This window comes from Brassica napus, chromosome A8 (assembly GCF_020379485.1).
Source record: "Brassica napus cultivar Da-Ae chromosome A8, Da-Ae, whole genome shotgun sequence".
Classification (NCBI taxonomy): domain Eukaryota; kingdom Viridiplantae; phylum Streptophyta; class Magnoliopsida; order Brassicales; family Brassicaceae; genus Brassica; species Brassica napus.
This window is the reverse complement of record NC_063441.1, coordinates 16721226-16745973: the sequence shown is the minus strand read 5'-3', so window position 1 is coordinate 16745973 and position 24748 is coordinate 16721226. Positions and strand designations below refer to the sequence as shown.

The following is a 24748-nucleotide window of genomic DNA, read 5'->3' as shown; positions in this document are numbered from 1 at the left end:
TTCCAATAAAATTTTATTGGAAACTGTAAAAATATACTGTAAAATCTAGTTAATTGAAAAGTTTCCAATAAAAATACTGTGATTCTTTAATCTTTTGCACATAAAATTAAAAATATTTATTATTAATTACACATCACATTTGTGATTCTTAAGCTTTAAAACTTTATTGTTTATGGATTTAATCTATTGCACATAAAATTAATGAGAAATCTCTTTCAAAAAAAATATTTATTAATTTTCTTTTGTAATATTCTTGTTGTCTACTTCAAGTTTTGAAATATTATAAATCTTATTTAAAATTTTATTTATTTTATGTGTAAAATTTTAATTTATAAATTTGAAATATTTAAGATATACAAAAGTATTAAAGATTAAAACGATAAATGAAAAAATATTTAAAAATTATAAATGTGTGTGTAATTAATTAAAGGATCAAGATGCAAATAAAAAATTGAAATTTCAAATTTAGAGTTTTGAATAGTGAAATTTCACTTCTTAAAACTCTAAATTTGAAGTTTCAAAAAAAAAATTTGAAAAATTAAAAATTCTATAAACTCTTGGACATGCTCTAAAATCGAGAGTTTTTTCGGAGATGATCTAGAAACAAGAAATAATGCTATCTCACGTGGAAAGTATTAACCATCTCATATATTATGATGAGCAAAGGCATGTGTTGTAGAAGAACAATGAATAATGTATGGAGCAATGGACGTCGAAATAGATCATAGAGAATGATTATGGATATGTCCAAAAAGCCTCCACGTGAATGTACCTTGTCAGCTCTGTGCTTTAACGAATTTATCTCCAATGGTTAGTATCTCCAGGAGAACTTTATTTTTTTCTTTATAATATACATTAAAATAGAATAACTCTATTATAGAGTTGAATTTGCTCCAATGGTTCACTCTATAATAGAGTTACTCTATAATAGAGTGAAATATAGAGTAATCTTATTTTTTTATTCCAAATATAGAGTAAAAAAACAAGAATACTCTATATTTCACTCTATTATAGAGTAACTCTATTATAGAGTGAACCATTTCACTACAAGAAAACATATTTTTTACGAGGGCAATATACGTTGTAACTTCGTCGTAAACGGGGTGTTACGACGAATGAACCGCGAAACACGTTTCGTCGTAAAACGCCCGTCGTAACTGACGTTTCGTCGTAAATGACTTGTTAAGTTTACGACGAAATATATTCCTCGTAAAGCGCAGGGCAGAGATTCGTCGTAAACGACACGTAAAATTTCGTGGTAAACTCCACGTAATGGATTCGATGTAAAGCACACGTAAACATTTTCGTTGTAACACCCTCGTAAATATTTCGATGTAAACTCCACGTAACATTTCGATGTAAAGACCACGTAAAATCTTCGATGTAAAAGACTCGTAATTATTTTCGACGGTAATCAGTTGTAAATGTTTACGTCGAGCCTACATCGACGTTTCGTTTTATAATATATTTTGAATATTATTTTTAACCTCAAATATATATATATAAATTTGAATTTATTTAAAATTCTGAATTTTAAATAATTTTAATTTTAAAACGAAATATGAAAATAAAAAACATTTATAAAAAAGCATTTAAAAGTCATAATATTTAAATTCATAATACAAACCGAAAATATTAAAAAAACTACATATCATCGAAGTAGTCGGTGGGGTTGCTCGGCTGTTGACGGGTTGGATCGGACTCTTGGGGATCTCGTACTGGCAACCCAAGAGCGGCTCGTCTCTGACTCAACATTCTCTGCATAACCGGGTTTCCCACGGCCATCACGTCTAGCAAATCCTCAAGAGAGTCTAAACGAACCTGCTGGCTATCCATTCGAGCTTTCATCTGAGAAGTCTCTTCATCCCGTCTCGAAGTGTATGACGAAGTTGCCCTTGCAACTTGGTTAACGGAGCCTATACCGACTATTCGGCCCTTCTTTCTAGGAGCCAGCTATAAAATTAAAACATATATTAATATAGTTATTAAAAATAATGAAAAAAAAAATTTTAGTTGTACTACCTCTTCGAAGATTCGGTCGGCTTCTTCGGTGGACAATGTGACGGGTAATCCATCGGGAGACTCCTGAGTTAGTTGCGTCTCCCGTTCTTCAATCCGAGTAGCCACTGCTTGAGCGAGTTTCTCTGATGCAGGATCCACAAAAACTCCGTCGGATGTGGCGTGAGTCATCTTGAATAGGTCAGACAGAGATGGTAAGACTCCCGTCTTCTCCAACTACAAAAAAAAATATTAAAAGTTATATTAATTGAATATTTTAAAATAAATATTTAAAAACAAAACTTACAACGTCTAGACGGATGCCTGCATGTGGTTTTTGGCCGGTTCTGTGAAGCATGGGCAAATTACCATCTTTATCCTTCGTTCTTCGAGAAGCCGAGCACGAATTGGCCTTTTTGATCGAAGACGGGTGCTTCCAATAGGCGATGAGGCCATCCCACACATCCGTCGTGAGCTCAGTGGGCTTTCCCTCATACCCGTCGAGCTCCCACTTGTCCTTCCAATCGGAGACTGTGTTGCAGAGGCGGATCTTTGCTTTTGCAACGAATTCCGCCTTCACCATCTCGGTGATTCCCAAAGACCAATGCCACTTTTGCTGAAACACAAAAAATTTGAAAAAATTACAATTAATAATAATATTTAAAAAATATATACATATTTAAAAGTTAAAATTTAATTAAATTTAAAAATCTTACCGCAAACATTTTAAACCACGTGATCTTAACGTGATTTGGAGTCTTGCTCCAGTTCGGATATGCCCCGTCGTAGTAACCCTTAATCGTTTTCGAAACGCTCCGGCCAACACGGTTATTAGCCCCAAACCTGAAAGGAAAACAATTTAACCGTTAGAAAATAAAAATATTTTAAATTTTTATGTAATAAAAATTAATAACTTACCAATAAGTTCCTCGGGGTCTATCGGGGTCTAGAACATCCAAACCCTCTCGTCCGGGCTGGGCAAGCAAATCCTCTACCGTATATCTCGCGAATGGGGCATATGAAGGCACACGCAAATCCGGATGAACTGCACCTTCTGGGACAGGCTCAGGTGCAGCCGCTGGAGGAGGAGGTGGAGGCATATGCGGTGGAGGCATTTGCGGTGGAGGCATCTGCGGTGGAGGAGGACTCCAAGCAACTCTCTGAGAAGGCTGAGAGTCTGGAACTGCGGTGGAGGATGATGGACCAGAAGACGATGGACCGGAAGAAGATGTACCGGAACCATCGTCGCCAAACAAATCTCTATAACTAGGTGCTCTGGATTTTCTTCTAGGAGCCATCTAAAAAAAATTAAAATAAATTTTATCAGTTACGACATAATAAAAATATTATTCCGTTACCTAACTAATCACCTAAACTAATTACCTAACTAATCACCTAAACTAATTCCGTTACCTAACTAATCACCTAAACTAATTTAAAAAAAAAAAAAAAGAGAGAGAGAAGAGAGAGTTTACCTTAGAGAGAGCAAAGGAATTTGGGAGGAATGAGCGAGGCAGCCTCGCTCTCGGCGTCCCCTTATATAGATTAGGATTCGTCGTAAAATCGACGTAAATTTACGACGAAATTACCAGGCCCGCGTTTTTCCATTTACGACGAATTTACCAGGCCCGTGTTTTTTAATTTACGACGAAATTACCAGGCCCGTGTTTTTCGAGTTACGACGAAATTACCAGGCCCGCGTTTTTCCATTTACGACGAAATTACGACGCTTAACCCTAAACACCGAGAATGAAATCCCTAAACCCCAAAGTGACATATCATCTAACATCATATCTTATATCATACTACTTCTTACTCTTTCTTTTAGAAAATGTTACAATAGAGAAATCCAACATTTGATACATATATTACATCACTCTAAATCGTTTTCGTTCTCATCACTATCATTACAATCATCATCGTCGCTTCTCTCGAACTCGTCTTCACGTGCTTCATCTGTCGCATCTTCGGGAATATCTTCATATTGAAAGTTTTGCGGGTCGATCAAAAGGATTTCATCAGTTGGTTGTTCTGGTACCTCAACTTCAGTGATAGCGTCTTCTTCTTGCAAGGGCGGTTCTTCTCCAACGACAATGCGTCCACGAGGTGTAACTTTGATAGCAGTTACCCAGTTTATCCCGGAAGTTCGAAGCCGAGGATAAGGAAGGAAGCTAACTTGCTCGGCTTGTGAAGCTAAAATGAAAGGCTCAAATTTGTTGTATCTTCTCCCAAAATTGACATCCACAACACCAAATTTGTTATACCGAATCCCTCGGTTCACAACAGGATCGAACCATTCACATTTGAAGAGGACGCATTTTAGCTTCAATAACCCCGGAAATTCCACTTCAATAATCTCCTGCAATATCCCGTAAAAGTCTGTTTCACCTTTCACACATATTCCGTAGTTACTCGTTGCCCGATGTCTCCCATACTCGTATGTGTGAAAGGTAAATCCTCGTGTGAAATACATAGGTGATGTGGTGACCTTTGCAACTGGACCTTGAACCAATTCATGAAACCATACGGGATAATAAGGATCGTCATAATCAACCTGCAAAAAACATATATATATTCTTAAACACTTACTTAATTAATATAATAGTATGAGATATATTACCTGTGATTTTAACCACTTGACAAAGTGCTTATCTTTACGTGTATCCACATCAGTTGCAGATATTCCTGGTATTGCTTCTTCAACTTGAGATACAAACATCCTGCAAATTGAACAAATAATCAAATCATACATAATTAACTTCAATTCATATAATTAACATTCACAAAAAATTTACCTTTCAAAGTAACGGGTCATTGCATCCTCGCAGTTGAGCAGAATATAAGTGTGGGCACTATGTTTATCTTCTTCACATGACCACCATACTTCTTTCGTTTTACCACCAAACCGTCCAATTTCGCAGAAAATGTCAGGAACACCATCAATTGGATATGATGTCGGTACTCCACCATCATCATATCTTCTAGGAACTCTTTTTCTCGTACGAACAGTTGGAGCAAAGTAGTATGATGTGAAGTTAGATGTTTCGGCTGTCAAACTCCCTGCAACTATTGAACCTTCTACCTTTGCAAGATTTCTTGCTTTCCCCTTCAAATGTTTCATCTGTCGCTCATACGGATACATCCATCCGTTGTGAACAGGTCCACGAAGCAATGCTTCATACGGTAGGTGGACAACTAGATGCTCCATGACGTCAAAAAATGAAGGAGGAAATATCTTCTCCAGGTTGCACAATATGATCGGAATGTTCTGATGAAGTTGTTCGATGACTTCTTCTTTGAACGTACGTGTGCTAAGATCTCTGAAAAATGCTCCGATGGCTGTATATTTTAAAAGGAATCAAATTAATAACATTTCGTAACACAGGTAAGTCCATCCTTGACTTTTTGTTATCTTTTGTCTTCCCAGGGACGTTAAGTAATGTATTCATGATGTTCTCAAAAAAGTTCTTCTCGATATGCATGACATCCAGATTGTGGCGTAAGAGAAGATCCTTCCAATACGGTAGCTCCCAAAATATACTCTTCTTATGCCAATTGTGAGATACACCATACCCATCAGGCATATTTCCAGGAACATGCCAATTTCCTCCAACCTTAACTGTTTCCTGAGCTCCGTAATAATCAATGTCCGCTTCGATCTGCTGGCCGGTGAGATATGGAGGAGGACTGTCTCTGACAATTTTTTTGTGTCGAAACAATGTCTTGTTTCTTCTGTACGGATGGGCAAGTGGAAGAAACCGACGATGACAATCAAACCAACAACTCTTCCTACCATTCTTCAGTTGAAAAGCATCCGTGGATCCAAGACAATACGGACAAGATAATCTTCCATGTGTTGTCCAGCCAGACAACATCCCATAAGCAGGGAAATCACTTATCGTCCACATCAGAACTGCTCGCATCGTAAAATTGGTTTTCAAGGAACAATCGTACGTCCTCACCCCTTCTGACCACAATTGCTTTAGCTCTTCTATCAACGGTTGAAGAAAAACATCAAGAGACCGTTTTGGATGCTTCGGCCCTGGGATTAATATGGTCAAAAATAGAAATTCTTGTTCCATGCACATATCCGGCGGTAAATTATACGGCGTAAGAATGACTGGCCACAAAGAATATTGTCTACCAGACATTCCAAATGGACTAAATCCATCGGTGCATAACCCAAGATAGACATTCCGAATATTTGTAGCAAAATCTCCGTGTACCTTGTTGAAATGTTTCCACGCTCTTGCGTCTGATGGATGTGCAACCTCACCATCTCTCTGGACATGTTCGGCATGCCACCTCATCGACGCAGCAGTCCTCTCAGATTGATATAATCTTTTCAATCTGTCTGTAATTGGTAGGTACCACATCCTTTGGTACGGTACCCTATTCCTCCCACGGCCTTGCGGTTTGAATCGTGGTTTTTTGCAGAATCGACACTCTTCTAACTTGTCATCTTCCTTCCAGTAGATCATGCAGTTGTCGATGCAAACATCAATCATCTCCGAGGGTAACCCAAGACTATAAACCAATTTCTGAATCTCATAATAAGATTCAGCAGACACGTTGTCTTCTGGCAAATACTCTTTAAACAACTCCGCCCATGCATCCATGCAATTCTCAGGTAAATTATGATCCGTTTTAATATTCATCATCCTAGCTGCTAGAGACAATTTAGAGAGACCTTCTCTACAACCAGTGTAGATTGGTTGATTTGCAGCATCTAGCATTTCATAAAATCTTTTTGCATCCAAATTAGGTTCTTCTACATTTCCAGTTCCATCTGCTATTGTTGTAGTTGTTTCTAAAAATGCATCACTAATCATATCTTGAACCCTATCATGATCTACCATCTGCTCCTCTTGATGATAATTATATTCATTATGCACATGATTCGGTTCTTCATTATGATGAGCATCCTCAAAATTAGCATTACTACTACTAGCTTCATTTCCCCCATAACCCTCTCCATGTTGATACCAAATGTAATACTGTGGTGTAAATCCTCTGTTTACTAAATGATTCCATACAGTTTCACTACGTGCAAATTTCGAATTTTTGCATTTTGAACAGGGGCAGAACATCTTACCGCTTTCCTGCGTGATCGGTGTACAGCCCGCCTGGTGCATGAATGTCTCTAGCCCGTTCAGAAATGCATTCGTCACTCTCCCGTCGGAATCTTTGTGCAAATACATCCAACTTCGTAACTCGTAAATACTACCGCCACCGACCATTTTTTCTACTATTTTTTTTTAAATTTTTTTTTTCCGTTTGTGTCTTGTGAGGAAGAGAGTTGTGTGTTGTGAGGAAGAGAGTTGTGGGAAATGACATATATATAGAGAAATTTTCGAGTTGGGTAGTTGAAATATAACAACGATTTTACAAGGGAAAGTTTACATGGATTTTACATAGTTTTTTTACAACGACTTTACAACGAAACTCGATAAGTTTTTCACCTAAATATAACGGTAACATGATTCGTTGTAATATCGATGTAAAATTTCATTTTCGACGTACTTACGTCGTAATATTACATGGCGTTTACGACGAAATTTGGTTTCGTCGTAATTGCGTTGTTACCCCACCAATTACTATTTCTAAAACAACGATAAGGAACCTGTGTCGTTCGTCTGTCTGCCAATTCAGTGGAACGACAAGGAGAAAGTGGACGGAAGTGCAGCTGGTTTGTACTTGAGAGGAACCTTTGACGATGGTCGGAGGTTTCACTCAAGTATAAACCAACTTCACTTCCCTCCATTTTCTCCTTATCGCTCTACTGAATTGGCAGACAGACGAATGACTCATGTTCGTTATCGTTATCTTCGAAATAGTAATTGGTGGTTCGAGAAGAAGAGAGTTGTGTGTTGTGAGGAAGAGAGTTGTGTGTTGTGAGGAAGAGAGTTGTGGGAAATGACATATATATAGAGAAATATGGTAAGTTTTACATGGATTTTACATGGAAAATTTACAACGCGTTTACAACGAACTTAGGTAAGTTAAAGCACTTTCAATACACGTTTTCACCTTTATGTAACGGTAACATGATTCGTTGTAATGTCGATGTAACGTTTACAACTATTTTGCATTCCACGTACTTTCGTCGTAAACTTACATTAACTTTACGACGAATACATTTCGTCGTAAATTACCATCGAGTTTACGACGAAGTCATGTCGCGTCGTAATAGCGTTGTAAAGCTTATGTAAATTTACGAAGAAATAATTTCCTCGTAAAATACCATTGTTACTGCTACGTTTTCTTGTAGTGTTTGTGCAAATCCAACTCAATAATAGAGTTACTCTATTTTAAAGTGAAATATAGAGAAAATAATAGAGTAGCATTAGAGATGGTCTAAGGTCATCTCCAACTCAATTCCAAAACACTATTTTAGTGTGATTTTGACACTAAAACCTTCTCCAACCCAACTACAAAAATCACACTATTTTAGTGTCACACTATAATTTTACATCAAATTTGGTGTGACACTATTCACCACACTATAACACTATTCACTCCATTAAAACACTATTCATTTATTTTATTAATAAATTGTACAATTAAATAAATGATAAATAAAAAATTAAATACATATAATATTATAAAATAACTTTTAGTGTGAAGTTTAGTGTTGTGGTTGGAGAAGAACATTTTTTAGTGTTGAAATTACACCAAAATAGTGTAGTTTTGACACTAAAATAGTGTTATAGATTGAAGATGCTCTAAAACTTTTTTCTTACATTGGTATTCCATCCATAGTTCCAGGGAAGTGATGCAACAGAGAGAAGATAGCCAAAACAGTTAACTAAGAAACATAACAAAAAGAGATCGGAATGGGCAAAGTATTTTATGTTCTGAAACTCATTTTTCTTCCTCCTCTATGTCTCTTATTTTGTGTCTTTTCGTTTTGTCACGTATTTTTTATTGGCTTCATTGATAGTGCGATATGTGAAATCAATCGTCTAAAAACAAAACAAAAAATGTAATTTTCTCAAATTTAATAAGCATTTATGGAGGTCGCATTTTGAAATCTATCGGCGGTACACCGTACACAGATATTGATATTAGAGAGCAAAAACATTTTTGCGACATGAAACACTAATCACATGAACCAAAGTATCCCTTTATGTCATTAGTCGTGAAAAATTAAGAGAAACTATCTCTCTCTCTAAACTCTCTCTCTCTAAACTCTCCCAAATCTCTATCTTTCTTCCGGTTGCTCCGGTGGCCCTCCGCCGCCGGAGGCGTATTTTCTCTTCCTCTTTTCTTCTCTTGTTTCTTCGCTAGTCCATCCCAGCCGCTGATATGTCTCTGGCCCTGTTGACGATGAAGCTGAGCAGGAACGAAGGGATCTCTACCTTGGTGGGTGACCTTCGGTTAAGCTTGGCGGAGTGGTGGTGTCAAGACGAGGTTGGTTCTTGGGTGTACTGGCGGTGAAATCGGCTTTTGGGGTTGCAGCGTGGAGTAGATCTAGGTTTTCAAATTTCTAGATCTATTTTCTCCTGTGGTGGTGGGAGCGCGTGGTCGAGTGTGGATGACTGCTCTCTCAAGATCCGGTGGCCTGGTGTCTTGCTTCGGGTTGGTGAGGAGTTTTCCGGCGTCGTCGGTGGTTTGGTCTACTCGTCGTCGAGTAGCAGGGACCTCCTTCTCTCTCCGGTTTTGTCGGGCTTCGGAGTTTCTCTGGAGACATGACCATGGTTGTGTTCGCTGCTGTGTAGTAGCTACTGCCGTCGTGTTGTTCGTGTGCTACTGCCGATCTTGGAGTTGAGGCGGGCCGTCTATGACCTGTTCCTCGGTCTCCTCCGGTGGTTGCTCTGGCTTTTCCATCTCTGTCCTCGCCGCTTTTGATGTTAGTTATGCATCGCTTATTCATTTATGGAGGTTTCTTCCTCTCCGGTACGTCGGAGGTGCTCACCGGCTCTCCCACGTTGGCGTATCTTCGACGTTGCTTTTGGAGCTAGGTCCGGTTCTCGGGTTTAGCGTGAGGCGGCGTCTCTCAGTCTCCTGTGGGTCATGGGAGGGTTGGTTCGTCGAGGGAGCCTCACGTTTGGATATGTCATCCCAGCACCATTGTTGGGTCGCTTGGTTCGCAATGGTGGTCGTATCCTTGGTCTAAATTGTAGGTTTGGAAGAACAACATCGGAATGTGGCTCTCACTGCACCTGGTTTTTGCATTGGTTCGCATTACTTCTGAAGTCGAACCACATAATAGTAACACTTAGAGATCTTGGTGGGACTGCCCAGTGGGCGCAGCTAGAGCTTTCTGGTTAGAGTCGTGGTTGGAGTTCTCGAAGCTCAGTCTCCTACTACCGGTGGTGGTTTGCAGGTTTGAAGTTCGTCGACTGAGGAGTGCAAAGCTGTCCGGCAATGGTATCAATCATTTGGAGCAGCGTTAGCGGGCAAGCCAATTTCTACTGCAGCGTGGTCTCATATATCATCAAAGATATCATCTCCATTTGGCAATGCATTCATTTGGTCAAGCTCTAGCCTCTGTTCTGCTTTTTAGTTCTATGAGTTAAAATTGTCTGATTGTTTCTTAGGTCTCTTTATGTTGCTTTCTTTCTTCTCTTCCCCTGTGTTGCTTAGTTTAAATTTCTCTGCTACTAGTGTCTATGTAAATTCTGTCAAAAATCTGAAAATGGTATAAAATCTTAACATTTTTACCAAAAAAAAAGTATCCCTTTATTAAGAAAGGCTGAGTGAGGAATTAACGAAAGTTAAATTCTTCGTTTACCACAGAAACTCATTAATTGAACTATGGTTTTGCGATCATAGAAAATTGCAAATTAACTGAGCAATTGAAACAAAATCATTAGGGTTTATTTCTCCGTTGTAACATGATCAGTTCGCAACATAATCTATTTAACAATGCCATATAATTCAATAACAGTCATAAATAGTATAATAGATGTTCACAAAAATTATATACGTATTAATGAATAATTTATAAGTTACCATATAAAATGTTTGGAGCGGCGTTGTCGTTCAGAAGATTAGTTAAATCAGTAGCACTGTGGCAGAACTGTACTGACTCTGATTGACACTTGGGTGGAGGTCTCCACCGATTTCCAACTATATTCGTATTATTCAACTATTGAGTGATAAATGAAAACAAAGAAAATATGGAGCAAGTAAAGTCATTCAAAGGAAAACAGTAGATAGAAACAAGACTGCTTGATAAGAATCAACTTACAAAGCGGGCCACAAGAGAAGAGAGAAGAGAGAGCGTGTGTGTAGGAAACCCCGGCGTCCGGTGGCGCGTCCGAGCGCGTGCCGGCGCCGGAGGTTCCCGTTTGGTTTATTCAGTCCAGTCCTCTGACTGTGTGCTCCGATCTGTGGTCTCGCTCCGATATACTAGCGGTTCTGGGCTAGGGTTTTGCTCCGGGAAAGGCCGCTCGTGGGGGGTTTTTGAACGGCGGTAACTCATCTCCCTCTGGCTTCGCGGTGAGGAGGTAGGACGATGGTTCGACGTGACAGCCAGCTTTCGAGTTCAGTATCTGCTCCGGGATATGGAGGCTTTTATAGCTCTGTAGTCGCCGACTAAGGTTCCGGGAAGGTGGAGGCTTTCTCAGCTTCGCGTCGCCGGCAAAGATCCCGGGAAGGTGGAGGCTTCTAAAGCTCCAATGGTCTCCGGTTTGGTCCCCGAGGGGTGAAGGTTTTCCTCTCCTTGCCTCTTCGGTTTTGTTTTTTCTAGATCTGTTTTAGGGTTGTGTCATTATATTTGTTCTTCTTATTGCGGTGTCGAGTTGGATTCGGTGGCTTGAGCTCTCGTCGTAGAACGAGAGAAGCTCTCCGATGAAAGTTGTTTTATGGTCTGCGCGATGCTTTTGCTCTGTGTATGCTCGAATGGTGGTGGATGAGATCTTGCTCTTGCGATTGACTCTCTCTGATAAAGAAGACACGAGCTGATGCGGTTGCGGTGAAGATGGATGTAGCTCATGGGCTCCGGTGTGTTCCGGATGCGATGAAGGATGATGGTTCAGGGGTGATTCCGGTGAAACGCCGTTGAGGTCGCCGGTGGTTGTGAAGGTGAAGAGATGGAGTGACGCGTGTCTTCCGGGTTTGTGATTTAGACACGTGGGCACGATGGTATCGATGGTGTCGACGTTTGGGGCGGTAGTTCCGGTCTTTAGAAGTTTGGGCCTAGCCCATTTCCTTTCCGCTTTTGTGCCCGTCGTTTTTGGGCTTTTGTTTTGTAATTCAGAATGTTTTACTGGGCTTGGCCTTTTAATAAAACTAATTGGGAAAAAAAAAAGAAACAAGACTGCTTGTTTTGCTTGATTTGTGAAATTAATAAACCCCACAGACACAAACACACATCTTCTCTCTTTTGTTTTGTCACTTCCCTTCGTCTTTCTATATGATCAATCCCATCACCTCACACACTCATCAATTTTCTTTATGAATAATAGGCTTTGTCCAAACTTCATTCTAATTTCTACATGTTTTATGCAGATATTCCAAATGCTAAATTGGACTGAAACGAAAGACATGCTATAACTTGTAGCATATAAATAGAAAATGATCATTGACTTAACATAGATATAATAACTATATGATGCTGATTTTACGTTTTATCAAAGTTGGTGATGATAGCCAAATAAAATATTAGTTTCGGATTCTCAAAATTTTAAGCGTTAATACATATAGCCATTGATCTACCAATTTTTCAAACAAATTATTCAATTTTTATCAAATTATTTATAGTCTCTAAAATTTTTAAACTGTTTCTGCATTTTATATATGTTTCAATTTATACACTATTATATATATTATACCATTGTTGTACATTGATTAAATTTTTAAATTAGGTTTTCTGATACTGCTAAACAAGCCAAAAATATACTCATCTGTTTTACCAAAAATGTTATATTGATACTTTGTTATACAAACAGTGTTGTTTTAAAATTCTAATGCAATTTATACTTAATTTAAATTACTGTTAATTATTCATTAAATTTTATAAATAATTCTATTTATCTTAAATAATATTAGTTAATAAGTATAATTAGTAAGGATACAAATACATTTTAATCATTTTCATCTCTCTAAAATATAAAAAGTGACATTCTTTTCAAAACAGATATTATATTATATAGATTTTGTTCTGTTTTTCTTGATTCTTTGATTTTTTCGTTTTGAAAAATATAAAGATGTTATTGTAGTGGAACCGAGGAATTTAATGTTTATTAAATAAAAAGTTAATTTTCTTTTTAGAAAATATAAAGATGTTATTGAAGTTGATTGGTTAGTGCTTTGGTTGCTGTGGATAGCAAAAAATATTTCTACAGCCACAATATTTAACAATCAAGCTTTGCTTAAATTTTTGAAACCTACAGCTGCTTTTCTTTTTTTCCTTTTCTTTTGGCTGTAGACACTAATATTTCCACAGCAAAATAACAGTGCTTTAGAAACTTATTAATAAATCTGTGAGTTTTATAACATACAAAATCACAACAAAAATCTTACAGCTACAGCAAAAAAATACACAGCATAAATTCTACAGCAAAAAACTAAAATCACAGCTGCAACCAATCAGACCCATTGTATTGAAACCGAAGAATTTAATGTTTTATTATATAAAAGGCATGGTAGTTAGGATATCTTCATTGTAGTTTCAAGATATCTCTAAAAATAGTAATAAAATTATGAAAAGAGAAAATATGAGAACATGTTTCCACAAGAGATGTCAAAAATAAAAATTAAGCTATCTAAATAGTCCAAATATTAAAATATAAATATATTATTAATTATTCTTAAATATGCATATAAGAATTTTTAAAATTCGGTTCAAGAACTCGCTCTTACAAATAAATATAAGGAAACTCTGTATGCAAAAAAAAAAAAGTATATATATATATATAAGTAAACTCTGAACTCTACACAAACAAGTACCAGGGACACAGAAAATTACCAGTATTCACTAAATTCAACCCGAAAATCAATGTGATGACATAATCGTTATTGACGACAGCAGAGCGGCTGATTATTTGTTCATCATCTTATTCATTTTTCGCATCATATATCCGATGTATGTAGTATGTACCCAAACGTATTTATGACTGTTTATTAAACCAACAATCTTTTGCTTTTTTATTAAATAAGCCAACAATATTTCCAAATATAAATCTCATATGCATAATGTATTTTATATAATGCATACGTACGTGTGATGTAGCTTTCATCTATAAAATTGGTATTTGTCAGAATCATCATGAAAATAGATTTCCGTGCGTTCTGTTCACAATGCGTGTTCTTCTAATACAATACTACTATATCTTTTTTTTTTGTTAAATAATACAATACAATACTATATCACTTGTCGATATTTAAAGGTTACTTTCACTTTTTTTTTTTTGTAAAATCAGAAGCCATAATAGTTGTATAAATAAAAGCAAATCATTTTTTGGATAACGCAGAATTTTATTCATCTCTGTGTTTTTGTTAACCAATATATGTAAACATCATTATAATCAAAATAACGCAGAATTATCAGAAACTAAAACATATATATGTACACAGAGATTTTTGAGTTTGTCCCAACAAAGAAAGAAAAAGAAAAATTGTACATAAAAGTAAATAAATTTCTTCAAGGGTTATAGATAGAGTTACCACATTTGCATTTCCAGCTCATGGGTTTATAATTAGTAGTGTCTTCTCCTCTGATGTAATCAAGATTAGTAATCTCAGAGGACAAAAAAGAAGAAGAAGGAGAGTGAAGCTTTGTTTGATGATTAGTAGGAACTTGAATTGCTTCACAGTGACCACACGAATGACATCTCACTCTCTCACATCTTGGTGGATTTGATCCTATTAAACCTCTCATCACCATCTTCTGATCATGATCTCCTCTCTGTCCAAACAAAATTAGTGGCATTTTAAAAATCAACATAATTGGAAGGAAAAAGAAACAGGAGGTTTAAGAAGTGTACCTTAATGAATTCACGCGAGTTTGGCTCTGGTCTACCTGAAAATGTCATTAGAAGTAATAGAATAATTAAGATTTTGGAAATTTTGTTTTAAAATATGGAAATGTGACATTGACTCGTTTACCATTAGCCATTAGACTGAAATGGGTCGAATTAAGAATCAGCAACATCAGTAGACAGCTTGACATTTTGCTGCACAACGCCATTTTCAGACACAAGATCGACAACGCCATTCTCTCTCTTTCTATCTCTTTGCTTATTGATGTGTAGAGGAAGATCTTTGTAAGTAGAAAAGAAATAGGAAAGTGACGACTACCCTTTAAAGGGAAAATAAAATTTCTTAAACTATACTACACGCACGGATATATATGCACGTAAGAGTTTTATATGACTTGACATGAGATATATAATCTTTTATATGGTTATTATTTTATACTTTTTTGTATCATCACATCATCATCAAAGATATGTATAGAAAGACAGGATTTGAAGAAGAAAAATACAAAATATACCGGGACCTCCATATTTTATATCGTTTTAAATAATATCCTGATGTATAATTTAACGAGAGTCAGATTATGATGTGTATGTATAGTTTGATAGGTATGTCTACATGTGTCCAATAAAACAAGAATCAGGTGAAAAAGAAATTACGTAGGTACAAAAGAGCAGGATCAAAATTAATTTTGACGTTAAAAAACAGCTAAAATATTAAATACTTAAGCAAAAATATCATTAAAACATAGGAGAGCCAAAATTAAAATTAAAGTTTTTTATGTTAACAAAGAAAAAGTTAATTTTTTTATAACAAAATAAAAGTTTTTAATAAGACGACAATTTTTCTTTTTATAATAATTGAAAAAAATTGAGTTGCTTTTTAATTTCTGGTCCTTCGGTTTCTTGTGGGTAATAGACTGACTGGAGCAGTATAAAGGACCCCATCTCACCTGACCGACCAATGCCGTGCTTCCTCGCCTTTTCGCATTCTTCTAATTTCTAACCAAAAGTAACATATTCACAATATTTATATAAATATTGTACATATATATATATAGAATGTTAAATATATTGAAATGGTATTCATGTAAACCTGTCAACAGATTTCACTCTGCCCAATTTCTTATTCCAATGATCAAAAGTTTAAAACAATTATATACTCAATTGATACGTTCAGTTAACCGCTGTTAAACATTTTCCTTTTTTATCAACATCAAACATGTCGGTTGTGTCGTATGTATTACAAAGTAAATTATTAAAAATGTGTTAATTTCCGATAATTAGTAACTATAGACTAATATAGCAGGTCGAATATACAATGGTTAAGGAAATATATTACCACATTTATTGAAATGTCATGTTTTGTGACAAATTGAAATCTCATTTTACCAAAATATTTAAGTGTCATGTCATAACAAGTTTCAACCCCATTCTATGTGTTTGGCACACAGAGCTGACCATGACTGTCTAAACACGATATGGGCCTAAAATGGGTTAATTACCAATTTCTAAAGACCCAATGGATTGGTATTTCCAACAGTAAACACAAACTGGGCTAAACCCACAAGCCCATAACATTTTTTATTTCTTGGTTGAATGTGATTATAAATTTATAGCCGTATGTTTTCAAACTAAAAGAAATAATTTTATTTGTGGAGCCTTGATTATTGTTTATGCTATGTTAGATTGTCAATCTTTACAGTCCGCCGGCAACTGTATCCTACCGGCGTATTCTACCTTGTAATCTTTCAAGTTAAGCTTTAATATTATGAGAAAAAAATAATGTTATAGAATGTCAATCAAAAGACTAGTGCCTTCTAGTTTTATTGACAACTAGTGGTCTGCCCGCGCTACGCGCGGGATGGTTGTCTGGGATGGTCGTCTATTGTATTAATAAATGTTTTGTTGATGCTGCAATTTTTTTTGTTTTTAGTGGATATTAGATTTTCTAAGTTGTAATTATTTTTGAAATCAGCAGGTAAATTTGTTTATTTGCGCTGATGGTTATTTTGTGTATAAAAAATAGTTACCATAAGTATAAGTGCAAGTGTAGACAAAGCAATAATAAATTTTATTTTCATTTTTTTGCATTTAAAACAATTTGATTTAGTTAATTAACGTTTTGTCTTTTAAAAAGTTTTATGTTTGAGTTTTTTTTTTTTAATTTTCAGAGTATATGGAAGTATTCGATGGCTAAAATTTTGAGTTCTATTGTACCGAAGTTGGCTAAAAGGGTTATCGAATCAGTCCCTAATGGCTAAAATGGTTATTGAGTCAGTCCCTAATGTATAGGAAATGAAAATTTCTGGATTCTTGATCCCATTAGATCCGGAAGTTGGATATGGAAATCTTTGTGCAAACTTAGATCGTTAGCTCGTCCCTTTGTGGTCTGTGATTTGGGTACTGGTATTTCTGCGAGCTTCTGGTTTAATAATTGGACCTCGCTGGGACCGTTGATTAACATGACTGGAGAGTTTGGCCCGAGGACAACCGAATTATCAGAATCAGTAGTGTTTCGAGATGCTATTGTTGACAATCGATGGTGGCTGTATTCGTCACGGTCTAGGAATGTGATTATTGGTTTTCTCAAGGACAATTTGCCTAATCCTTCAGAGATTGTTGCATTAGAGAGTGACGGTTTCTTCTTATGGAAAGTGGAAGATAACGCTCCGGCTAACAATTATTCTTCATCGCTCATGTGCAATCACCTCTATAATCAATTAACTGAAGTATCATGGCATAAATCAGTGTGGTTCAAGGGTAGGATTCCTAAACATGCCTTCATAACATGGCTGGTAGCTCATGACAGATTACCAACTCGAGATAGGATGAGGTGCTCGGGTATAGACGTCTCTCCGGCATGTCTCCTCTACGGCACATTGGACGAAAATCGTCAACATATTTTCTTCGATTGTGCTTTTAGCAGGGAGGTTTGGTCTTTGTTTTGCTCTAAACTCCATCTCACACCACCCTCGATCTTTCCTAATGGTTTATGATGGATTAACGACCCAACTTGTGATAGGAATGTCAATCTAATCCTCAAGCTAGCATTCCAAGCTTCTCTTTATTTGGTTTGGAGGGAAAGAAACTCAAGGCTGCATACTAAGGTATCTCGTCCAGCGGCTGCATTGGTGCGTACTTTGTGTGCAAAATTGGACTTTTTATCTAGGGAGCAAAGAAACCTCCCCTCTACTATATCTTTTTTTGTCTACTGGTTTCCTTTATTTTGACAGTTAGTAGGTTGGGTTTACTAACATTTTTTTTCTATTCCAAGATCGTGTATGATCTGTGTTTCTTGCGCCGTAATCCTGTGGGATCATTCGAAATATAAGTAATTTGTTTTTCTAAAAAACACCTTTTTATTGGTGAGAAACAAATTCTGAGAAACGAAACTATTACGAAATGAGAAAAATATTTATATAATTTTTTTTGAAAATTATTACCAGAAGAGTAAATAGTAGATCATTGTTAAATCCCACTTATATACAGGTGTGCGTCTGAGCTTCCCTGCAATTTTAAATAACAACACTTTAAGAATCCTTGTTACAGGAACTGGTAGTGTTAAGTTTTGTGTTTTCTTTTTCATACCTTGAGTGTTTGCACTTGAAGATGCAACTGCTGTGAAATTAAAGAGAGCAAAGGATTAGTATCAGACATGTGTGAATTTGTACGGTAATATATAAATCGTATGATTGTTATACTGAGTTTAAAAAGAGAACAAACTTTTATTAGGGTTGGTCCCTTTCTTTGCAGCTCTACTTTTCGCCCGAGAGCTTGAACTTTTGCTTCGTTCACTGTTTTTTCTTTTGGAATATTGTGAATAATGAAGGATAGGTCATACGGTCAGCAAGAATTGTAAGTGTTATACTTATCCATTACCTTGTTTAAGATAAGTATCATGAGAAGGAAATCCAATCAGAATGTTCTGATTTGGCAAGTTAGAGGACAGCCATGGACTGCTCTGGTTTAGTCGAGCACGTAATACCTTTTCAAAGTGTAAAGTAATTTACTGGAACATACCTTGTTTTGGTTGCTCTCCACGCTTTTCTGCGGGGATAAGTTGACGTTCTTGCCGAGCTTTCCTTCCAACTGATCATGTGTTCTGATTCTTAAGCAGCATGAGTAAAGCAGGTTATTGGTTTTTATAATTTGTAATAGTAAACTGTGCGTTAGGTGGATCCTAAAATAAATATAACCTCTGGATGCTTCCTCTGAATTTGTATTCTCAACTATGAGCTAGGTTGCACGGAAGCTTCATCAGACGTCCGCTTCCCGCTTCGGAACCGGAATCGGAATCAGAACCTTGTGGAAGCTTGCGGAATCTCGCTTCCAAAACGTTTCTAAAATATTCTCTTTAAAAACTTGTTGGAAGCTTATGATTCCGTTTTGGAATCACGCTTCCGTTTTTTTTAAAAAATACAATGTATATCAATAAAATATAAAACCATAGTTTTAATCTATATAAAATAAAAAAAATTAATAGTAATGAATATTAAGTTATAAATATACAAATATCAAAAATAATACTATAAATTATCTTTATGCATTGAGATTTTTTATCAAAGATATAGCACATATTGAAACATATTGTGTCAATTATTTATGAAGTATTAAAAATAATTAATATAATATTTTTTGTAAACATAATTTTTGTGTATTTTTACAGTTTTAATATAAAATAATTTCAAAATTATTATAAATGAATAAATGTTTTATTTCAAATTTTAATCATATAATTTTTAGTCCTAATTTTTTAAAAAATTTACGTATATATATATATATTTATATATGGATATACGCTTCCAACACGTATCCGCTTCCTAATATTTTAAAAAATCTCGCTTCTGCGCTTCCTTACGCTTCCGCTTCCACGTACCCGCTTCCGTTTCCATGTAAGATAGACTATGAGTGGAAAATTCTCAGCGTCGTCATGGATGACGCTGGTCATACGCTACATAGGGAGGAATATAAGTTAAACAACCGATGTAAACTTTTCGTCAAATTCCTTCTATCTTATTTTGGATACAACAAACTTGTTTTTTCTTTGGTTTATTGGTAGCTGAAGTGGACACTTGAGGTATAGGTTGGTTTTCTTGAGATCCACCATTTCCGGTTTTGCCTTCAGCTTTAGCTTTCTTCCTCACCATGAATATAGCTCTGGTTTTTTGATAGAGTAGACAGAGTATGAGTTTAGAAATTCAGAGCATGAGTTTAGAACTTCTTTTTGTGAAGCTAAAACTACTTGACCTTGCAGAAACGTCTGAACATGTTTAATTGTTGCATTGAATGTCAGTCCCCACGAATGTGTTATATTGACCCAATAAAGCCGGCTTTAATTCAAGGTATTATAAGAAAATATCTGTAAGTTAACATGTACGTTAGTTAGAGTTTCTTTAAGTTAACTCTGTCATAATAGGTAGGAATTTATACGTGGAGGGTTCATGTATATGTATGAGGCAATGTTTGTTTTTTTTAAGAAAGAAAGTGTCTCGTTCCTGACTGTAATATAGGTATTTGATCTTGTTAGTAGCCTGTTATATAAATAGTTTCTGATGAATATTCTTATAATTTTAATTTAACTAATGAAATACATTGAGTCATGCAGCGGACTTCATTTTTCAAGCATAATATGTGTTTGTCAATTAATTAGAACCTAGAAGGTAATAAAGAGAAAAACTTGCATTAATAAGTAAAACACCACCACATAGTTTTATTTAAAAAAACACGAAGTTGCAAAAACTCTAGACGAAAAGCAAATGCAAAAGAACGACATCAATACATAAGTAAATGTATTGGTGGGTTGTAACTCTCAGGTGGCTCTATGCCAACCGTAGCTTCTTCTTTTCACTCTCATATCGATCAACAGGTGGTGTGCTTGATGCTGGACGCCCCCCTTCTGGTACAGTAGATGAGGGAGTTTGATGGTTCACATCTGTAGTTTCACCAAGTTTCGCTGCCAAATCATCAACGATCTCAACAACAGTGCTACTGTTACCAGCAGGGACCATACTTGCTATTGGATTCTGGACTTGCTCATGTTGATCACCCTGTCCACAACCCATCAATTAATTTAGTTATATAACTTTCTAAGATATAACTCTCAGTTCAACGAACTCACATCGCCTACAAAGTCTGGGAGTGGTGCACGCTGAGTCTTGGGATGCTCTTCAAGTTTGAATGTTGGTCAACTTAACCATTTCCATATCAAAAGCAACAAATAGAGCATCATCTGTCTGATCTGCTGCAGATAGTTCCACATGGTACCTGTAGTCGAGAATGTTTAGCAAACAAAATACAACAGTAGCGAGAATATGTGGAAGTTGAATTTATGTTTCTGAAACTTTGGGAGTAGTAGATTTACCTGGGGGAAGCCATAGCGCTTGTGTTATCACAAAAAAAAAGCACGTGAAAGAAGAAATCTCCTTCACAACCTTCTGAGAACATCCACTGCTGCCAATATAACACCCCCTTTTTCAGACTGTATTACTTTGGCAGTACAGAGGAACTCGATTATCTACAACCAGTAAGAATATTTAAACATAGGTGAGACATTTGATAGATTAATTATATATATATATATATATATATCTTTCTATCACCTGAGGATCAGCTGTTAAGACAGATTGGTTAAGCTCAGAGACAGTGAGGGGTCTATCTTCTGAGCATGAATCAGTTTTGATGAAGAGGCTGTCTGGTTTGAGCCATCTCCAAAAAACCTAAACAGAGGATTAATTTACAGGAAAAACAAAGTTCAGCGAATTCATGTGGGTATATTAAATGTTTATCTAATATTTCTAGTTGAGTTTCTTACTTTGCATAGTGCTCCTTTTCCGCATCCGTCTCAGTGTCGAAGTAGATGTCGGTTCCAAAAGTCCCATTGAGGAATAACCGCCCTGTGTAAAGGAAAGATAGTTTAGACGCTGGTACGTTTCTTTGGAGACACAAGACACACATCGCAGTTGGGAGAATTCATAACCGAGAGCATGATTAGATAGAAAAGTTTTCAGAGAAAAAAGTAATCAAATTTCAAGCAATGATTTAATCGATATAAGATGTAATAAAGAGACTGATGTCGCCGGAGTTACCTTCTCATCCAGGAAAAGAATGTCGCTACTCATCAGTTCGCCATCTCTCCTGACATCCCGAGCCTCTCAAATCGGAGAAGTCGAACCAAACACAGACCGATCTCATGAATCGTGTAGGAAGAAGCCATTGCTGGAATCGAAGCTTGATGAAGTTTTTACTTAGGGATTTCGTAGAACTGCAGCTATTCATCGCAGGGAAGGAACCGATTTATAGAGAAGAGCTTCAAGCGATAACCTTTGATGATAATGAAGCTGTTTAATTCAGAGAGAGTGGGATGAGTAGTGGGTTTGAAGTAAATGATGAGGTTAAAATAGATGAATTACAGAAACGGGAGACGTTACAAAGATGGGGGTCTGAGTTTGCAGGAGACGAAGAGCGAGGAAGGAGGAGAGAGCTCGATAGGGGCGATGCAGATTAAAACCCTAATATAATATGGGTCATGTCTGGATATCTTTTGAATTGGCCCAGTAAACAATCAAATATCTTGAACCCAAACAGAAAGAAAGAGTAAATTTGTTGTTCGATAAAAAAAGGGAACACGTGTCCAATTTTAAAACATCCTCTGCTGAGGTGGCTCAAGGAGGAGAGTTTCTGGGCTACTTTATTAGTATAGATAGTAAATAGAAAAATAAAGTTTTTTCAGTGAAAGGTGAATTTAAGTTTAGAAGAAAAGTTAATAAACTCAATAAATTAATCTATAATAAATATATATTTCAGTATTATAAACTGATAATTATTAGACCGCTTGAATGTAGAGAAAAATGACTAATGTGAACTGAAGTCAAAAGCGTTAGAATTTTTTCATTTTCTATCTCTATTTAAAGTGCATTTTTCGTTATTAACAAGGAATTGTTTCAAATTTATGGAAAAGTTTAAGCTATTTATTTTTAAATTCAGTTTGCGTATATATTTTTAAGCTGGATATGCAAATAGACCAAAAAACAAAGATTAATACTAGTATGAATATCTATAAGTAATGCGATTTAATTTCGCACAACACATAAATCAAACTTAAAATATATTGGCGTTCCAAATCCATCTTTACTTCTTAACCACAATGTTCTAGACGTTTTAAAGTCATATTTTATTAAAATTAAACTAAAACAGTATTTTATTTTTAATTACACGAACAAACAAATTAATCAGATAGACGATAATTACACTCATGCTGAGGATAAATATATGTTCCTTACATTAAAAAAATTATAATCCATGTAAAAACAACATGTTTCTGTTTCATGTGAAAATCACTAAACCATTAATTCTTCCTTTTTTAATACTTGACAATTTAGAGATTCTTTTTTTAATTTTAAAATAGATAATGTTCTTAATTTTTATAAACTTTATTAACAATTAGTGTAATATGACCAATGATATTATACATTCTATTTTATTATTTTTTAAATTGTGGTTAGATAAATAATTAATTATTATTTTATCTAAAAAATCTAACAATTAAATATTTTCTAAATTAATACGTATAATCATAATATGTCATCTATTAAAAACGGAGAAAGCATTATTTAATTAAAACATAAGACATATAAGGGATCAATTGAAAAAATAAATATAAACTGTATAAGGCTGTCAGAAAGAAAGTACTATTAGATTGTAATCAAATTAAATAATTGATGAAATTGACTTAATAAAAACAAAAATATATATACTATTATTTGCGAAGTAAATTTTTGCAATGAAGCTCTCACGTTGAAAGTTAAAGTGGTTAATATCGTTTATATCCTTAATGAATAAAATGTATAAATAAATTAAAAAATAAAAACGAAATTTTAATTAATTTTGATTAGATAATTGATTATTATGAAGAATAGTAAGAATTATCCAAAATCTGAAAATATAATTTAAAAAAGAGATAACTTATGTATATATTGTATTGTTATCTGAAAAAGTCTTTAAGTAAAAAGTTAAAAACATAATTCTATAACTAAATATTAATTAAATAAAATTATTAATTATATAATTAAAAACAGAAATGTTGAATTATCCAAAATCTAAAAAGATAATTTAAAAAGATAATTTTTATATATATTGTATTGTTATCTGAAAAAGTATTTTAGTAAAACGTTAAAAACATAAATTATATAATTAAATATCAATCAAACAATTTTTTTAATTACATAATTTAAAACTATTATTTGCGAAGTAAATTTTCGCAATGGAGTTCTCACGTTGAAAGTTAGAGTGGTTAATATCGTTTAATCCTTAATAATAAAATGTATAAATAAATTAAAAAATAAGAACAAAATTTAATTGATTTTGATTAGATAATTGATTAATAGTAAGAATAGTAAGAATTATAAAAATCTGAAAATATAATTTAAAAAAAACGATAACTTATGTATATATTGTATTGTTATCTGAAAAAGTCTTTAAGTAAAAAGTTAAAAACATAAATTCTATAACTAAATATTAATTAAATAAAATTATTAATTATATAATTAAAAATAGAATATTGAATTATCCAAAATCTAAAAATTATAATTAAAAAAGATAATTTAATTGTATTATTATATGAAAAAAGTATTTTAGTAAAACTTTAAAAACATAAATTATATAATTAAATATTAATCAAATAATTTTTTTTAATTATATAATTAAAAATATAATATTGAGTTATTTTAAGATCTATTTTAGTAATGAATCTATATATATATAAATATGTTTGCCTCTCTCCTAAGTTATCCACGTGGAAAGTCACTCTCTCACATACCGACGTT

At 34.8% G+C, this 24748-nt stretch overlaps 3 protein-coding genes and 1 long non-coding RNA gene across 4 annotated transcripts; 1 reads left to right on the top strand and 3 right to left on the bottom strand.

Moving 5' to 3' along the window:
* Nucleotides 1–2578: 2578 nt before the first annotated feature.
* LOC125577095 (classical arabinogalactan protein 9-like) lies at nt 2579–4023 on the bottom strand. The gene is made up of 2 exons (XM_048737843.1): nt 3474–4023; nt 2579–3296 (listed from the first exon to the last, which is right to left on the bottom strand). The coding sequence occupies exon 2, from the start codon at nt 3294–3296 to the stop codon at nt 2913–2915; it is 384 nt and encodes a 127-aa protein (XP_048593800.1). The 5' UTR covers nt 3474–4023; the 3' UTR covers nt 2579–2912.
* A 10448-nt stretch (nt 4024–14471) lies between these two features.
* LOC106359935 (EPIDERMAL PATTERNING FACTOR-like protein 2) lies at nt 14472–15447 on the bottom strand. The gene is made up of 3 exons (XM_013799554.3): nt 15055–15447; nt 14934–14968; nt 14472–14854 (listed from the first exon to the last, which is right to left on the bottom strand). The coding sequence occupies exons 1-3, from the start codon at nt 15161–15163 to the stop codon at nt 14591–14593; spliced, it is 408 nt and encodes a 135-aa protein (XP_013655008.1). The 5' UTR covers nt 15164–15447; the 3' UTR covers nt 14472–14590.
* Nucleotides 15448–17389: 1942 nt separating this feature from the next.
* LOC106361394 lies at nt 17390–17923 on the top strand. Its single transcript, XM_022690624.2, has one exon. The coding sequence runs from the start codon at nt 17390–17392 to the stop codon at nt 17921–17923; it is 534 nt and encodes a 177-aa protein (XP_022546345.1).
* Nucleotides 17924–20591: 2668 nt separating this feature from the next.
* LOC125577094 lies at nt 20592–22452 on the bottom strand. The gene is made up of 6 exons (XR_007315402.1): nt 22013–22452; nt 21739–21820; nt 21527–21643; nt 21289–21441; nt 21046–21191; nt 20592–20974 (listed from the first exon to the last, which is right to left on the bottom strand). It is a non-coding gene; the product is annotated as an uncharacterized LOC125577094 (long non-coding RNA).
* Nucleotides 22453–24748: the final 2296 nt, after the last annotated feature.

What these genes read in the sequence shown, in the direction of transcription:
- LOC125577095 (XM_048737843.1), bottom strand. Translation starts at nt 3,296, where the DNA reads ATGGCTCCTAGAAGAAAATCCAGAGCACCTAGTTATAGAGATTTGTTT.
- LOC106359935 (XM_013799554.3), bottom strand. Translation starts at nt 15,163, where the DNA reads ATGGCGTTGTCGATCTTGTGTCTGAAAATGGCGTTGTGCAGCAAAATG. An exon ending in TTTCAGTCTAATGGCTAATG is followed by an intron (nt 14,969 to 15,054) that starts GTAAACGAGTCA and finishes TGACATTTTCAG; the next exon opens with GTAGACCAGAGCCAAACTCG. An exon ending in ACTCGCGTGAATTCATTAAG is followed by an intron (nt 14,855 to 14,933) that starts GTACACTTCTTA and finishes TTGTTTGGACAG; the next exon opens with AGAGGAGATCATGATCAGAA.
- LOC106361394 (XM_022690624.2), top strand. Translation starts at nt 17,390, where the DNA reads ATGACTGGAGAGTTTGGCCCGAGGACAACCGAATTATCAGAATCAGTA.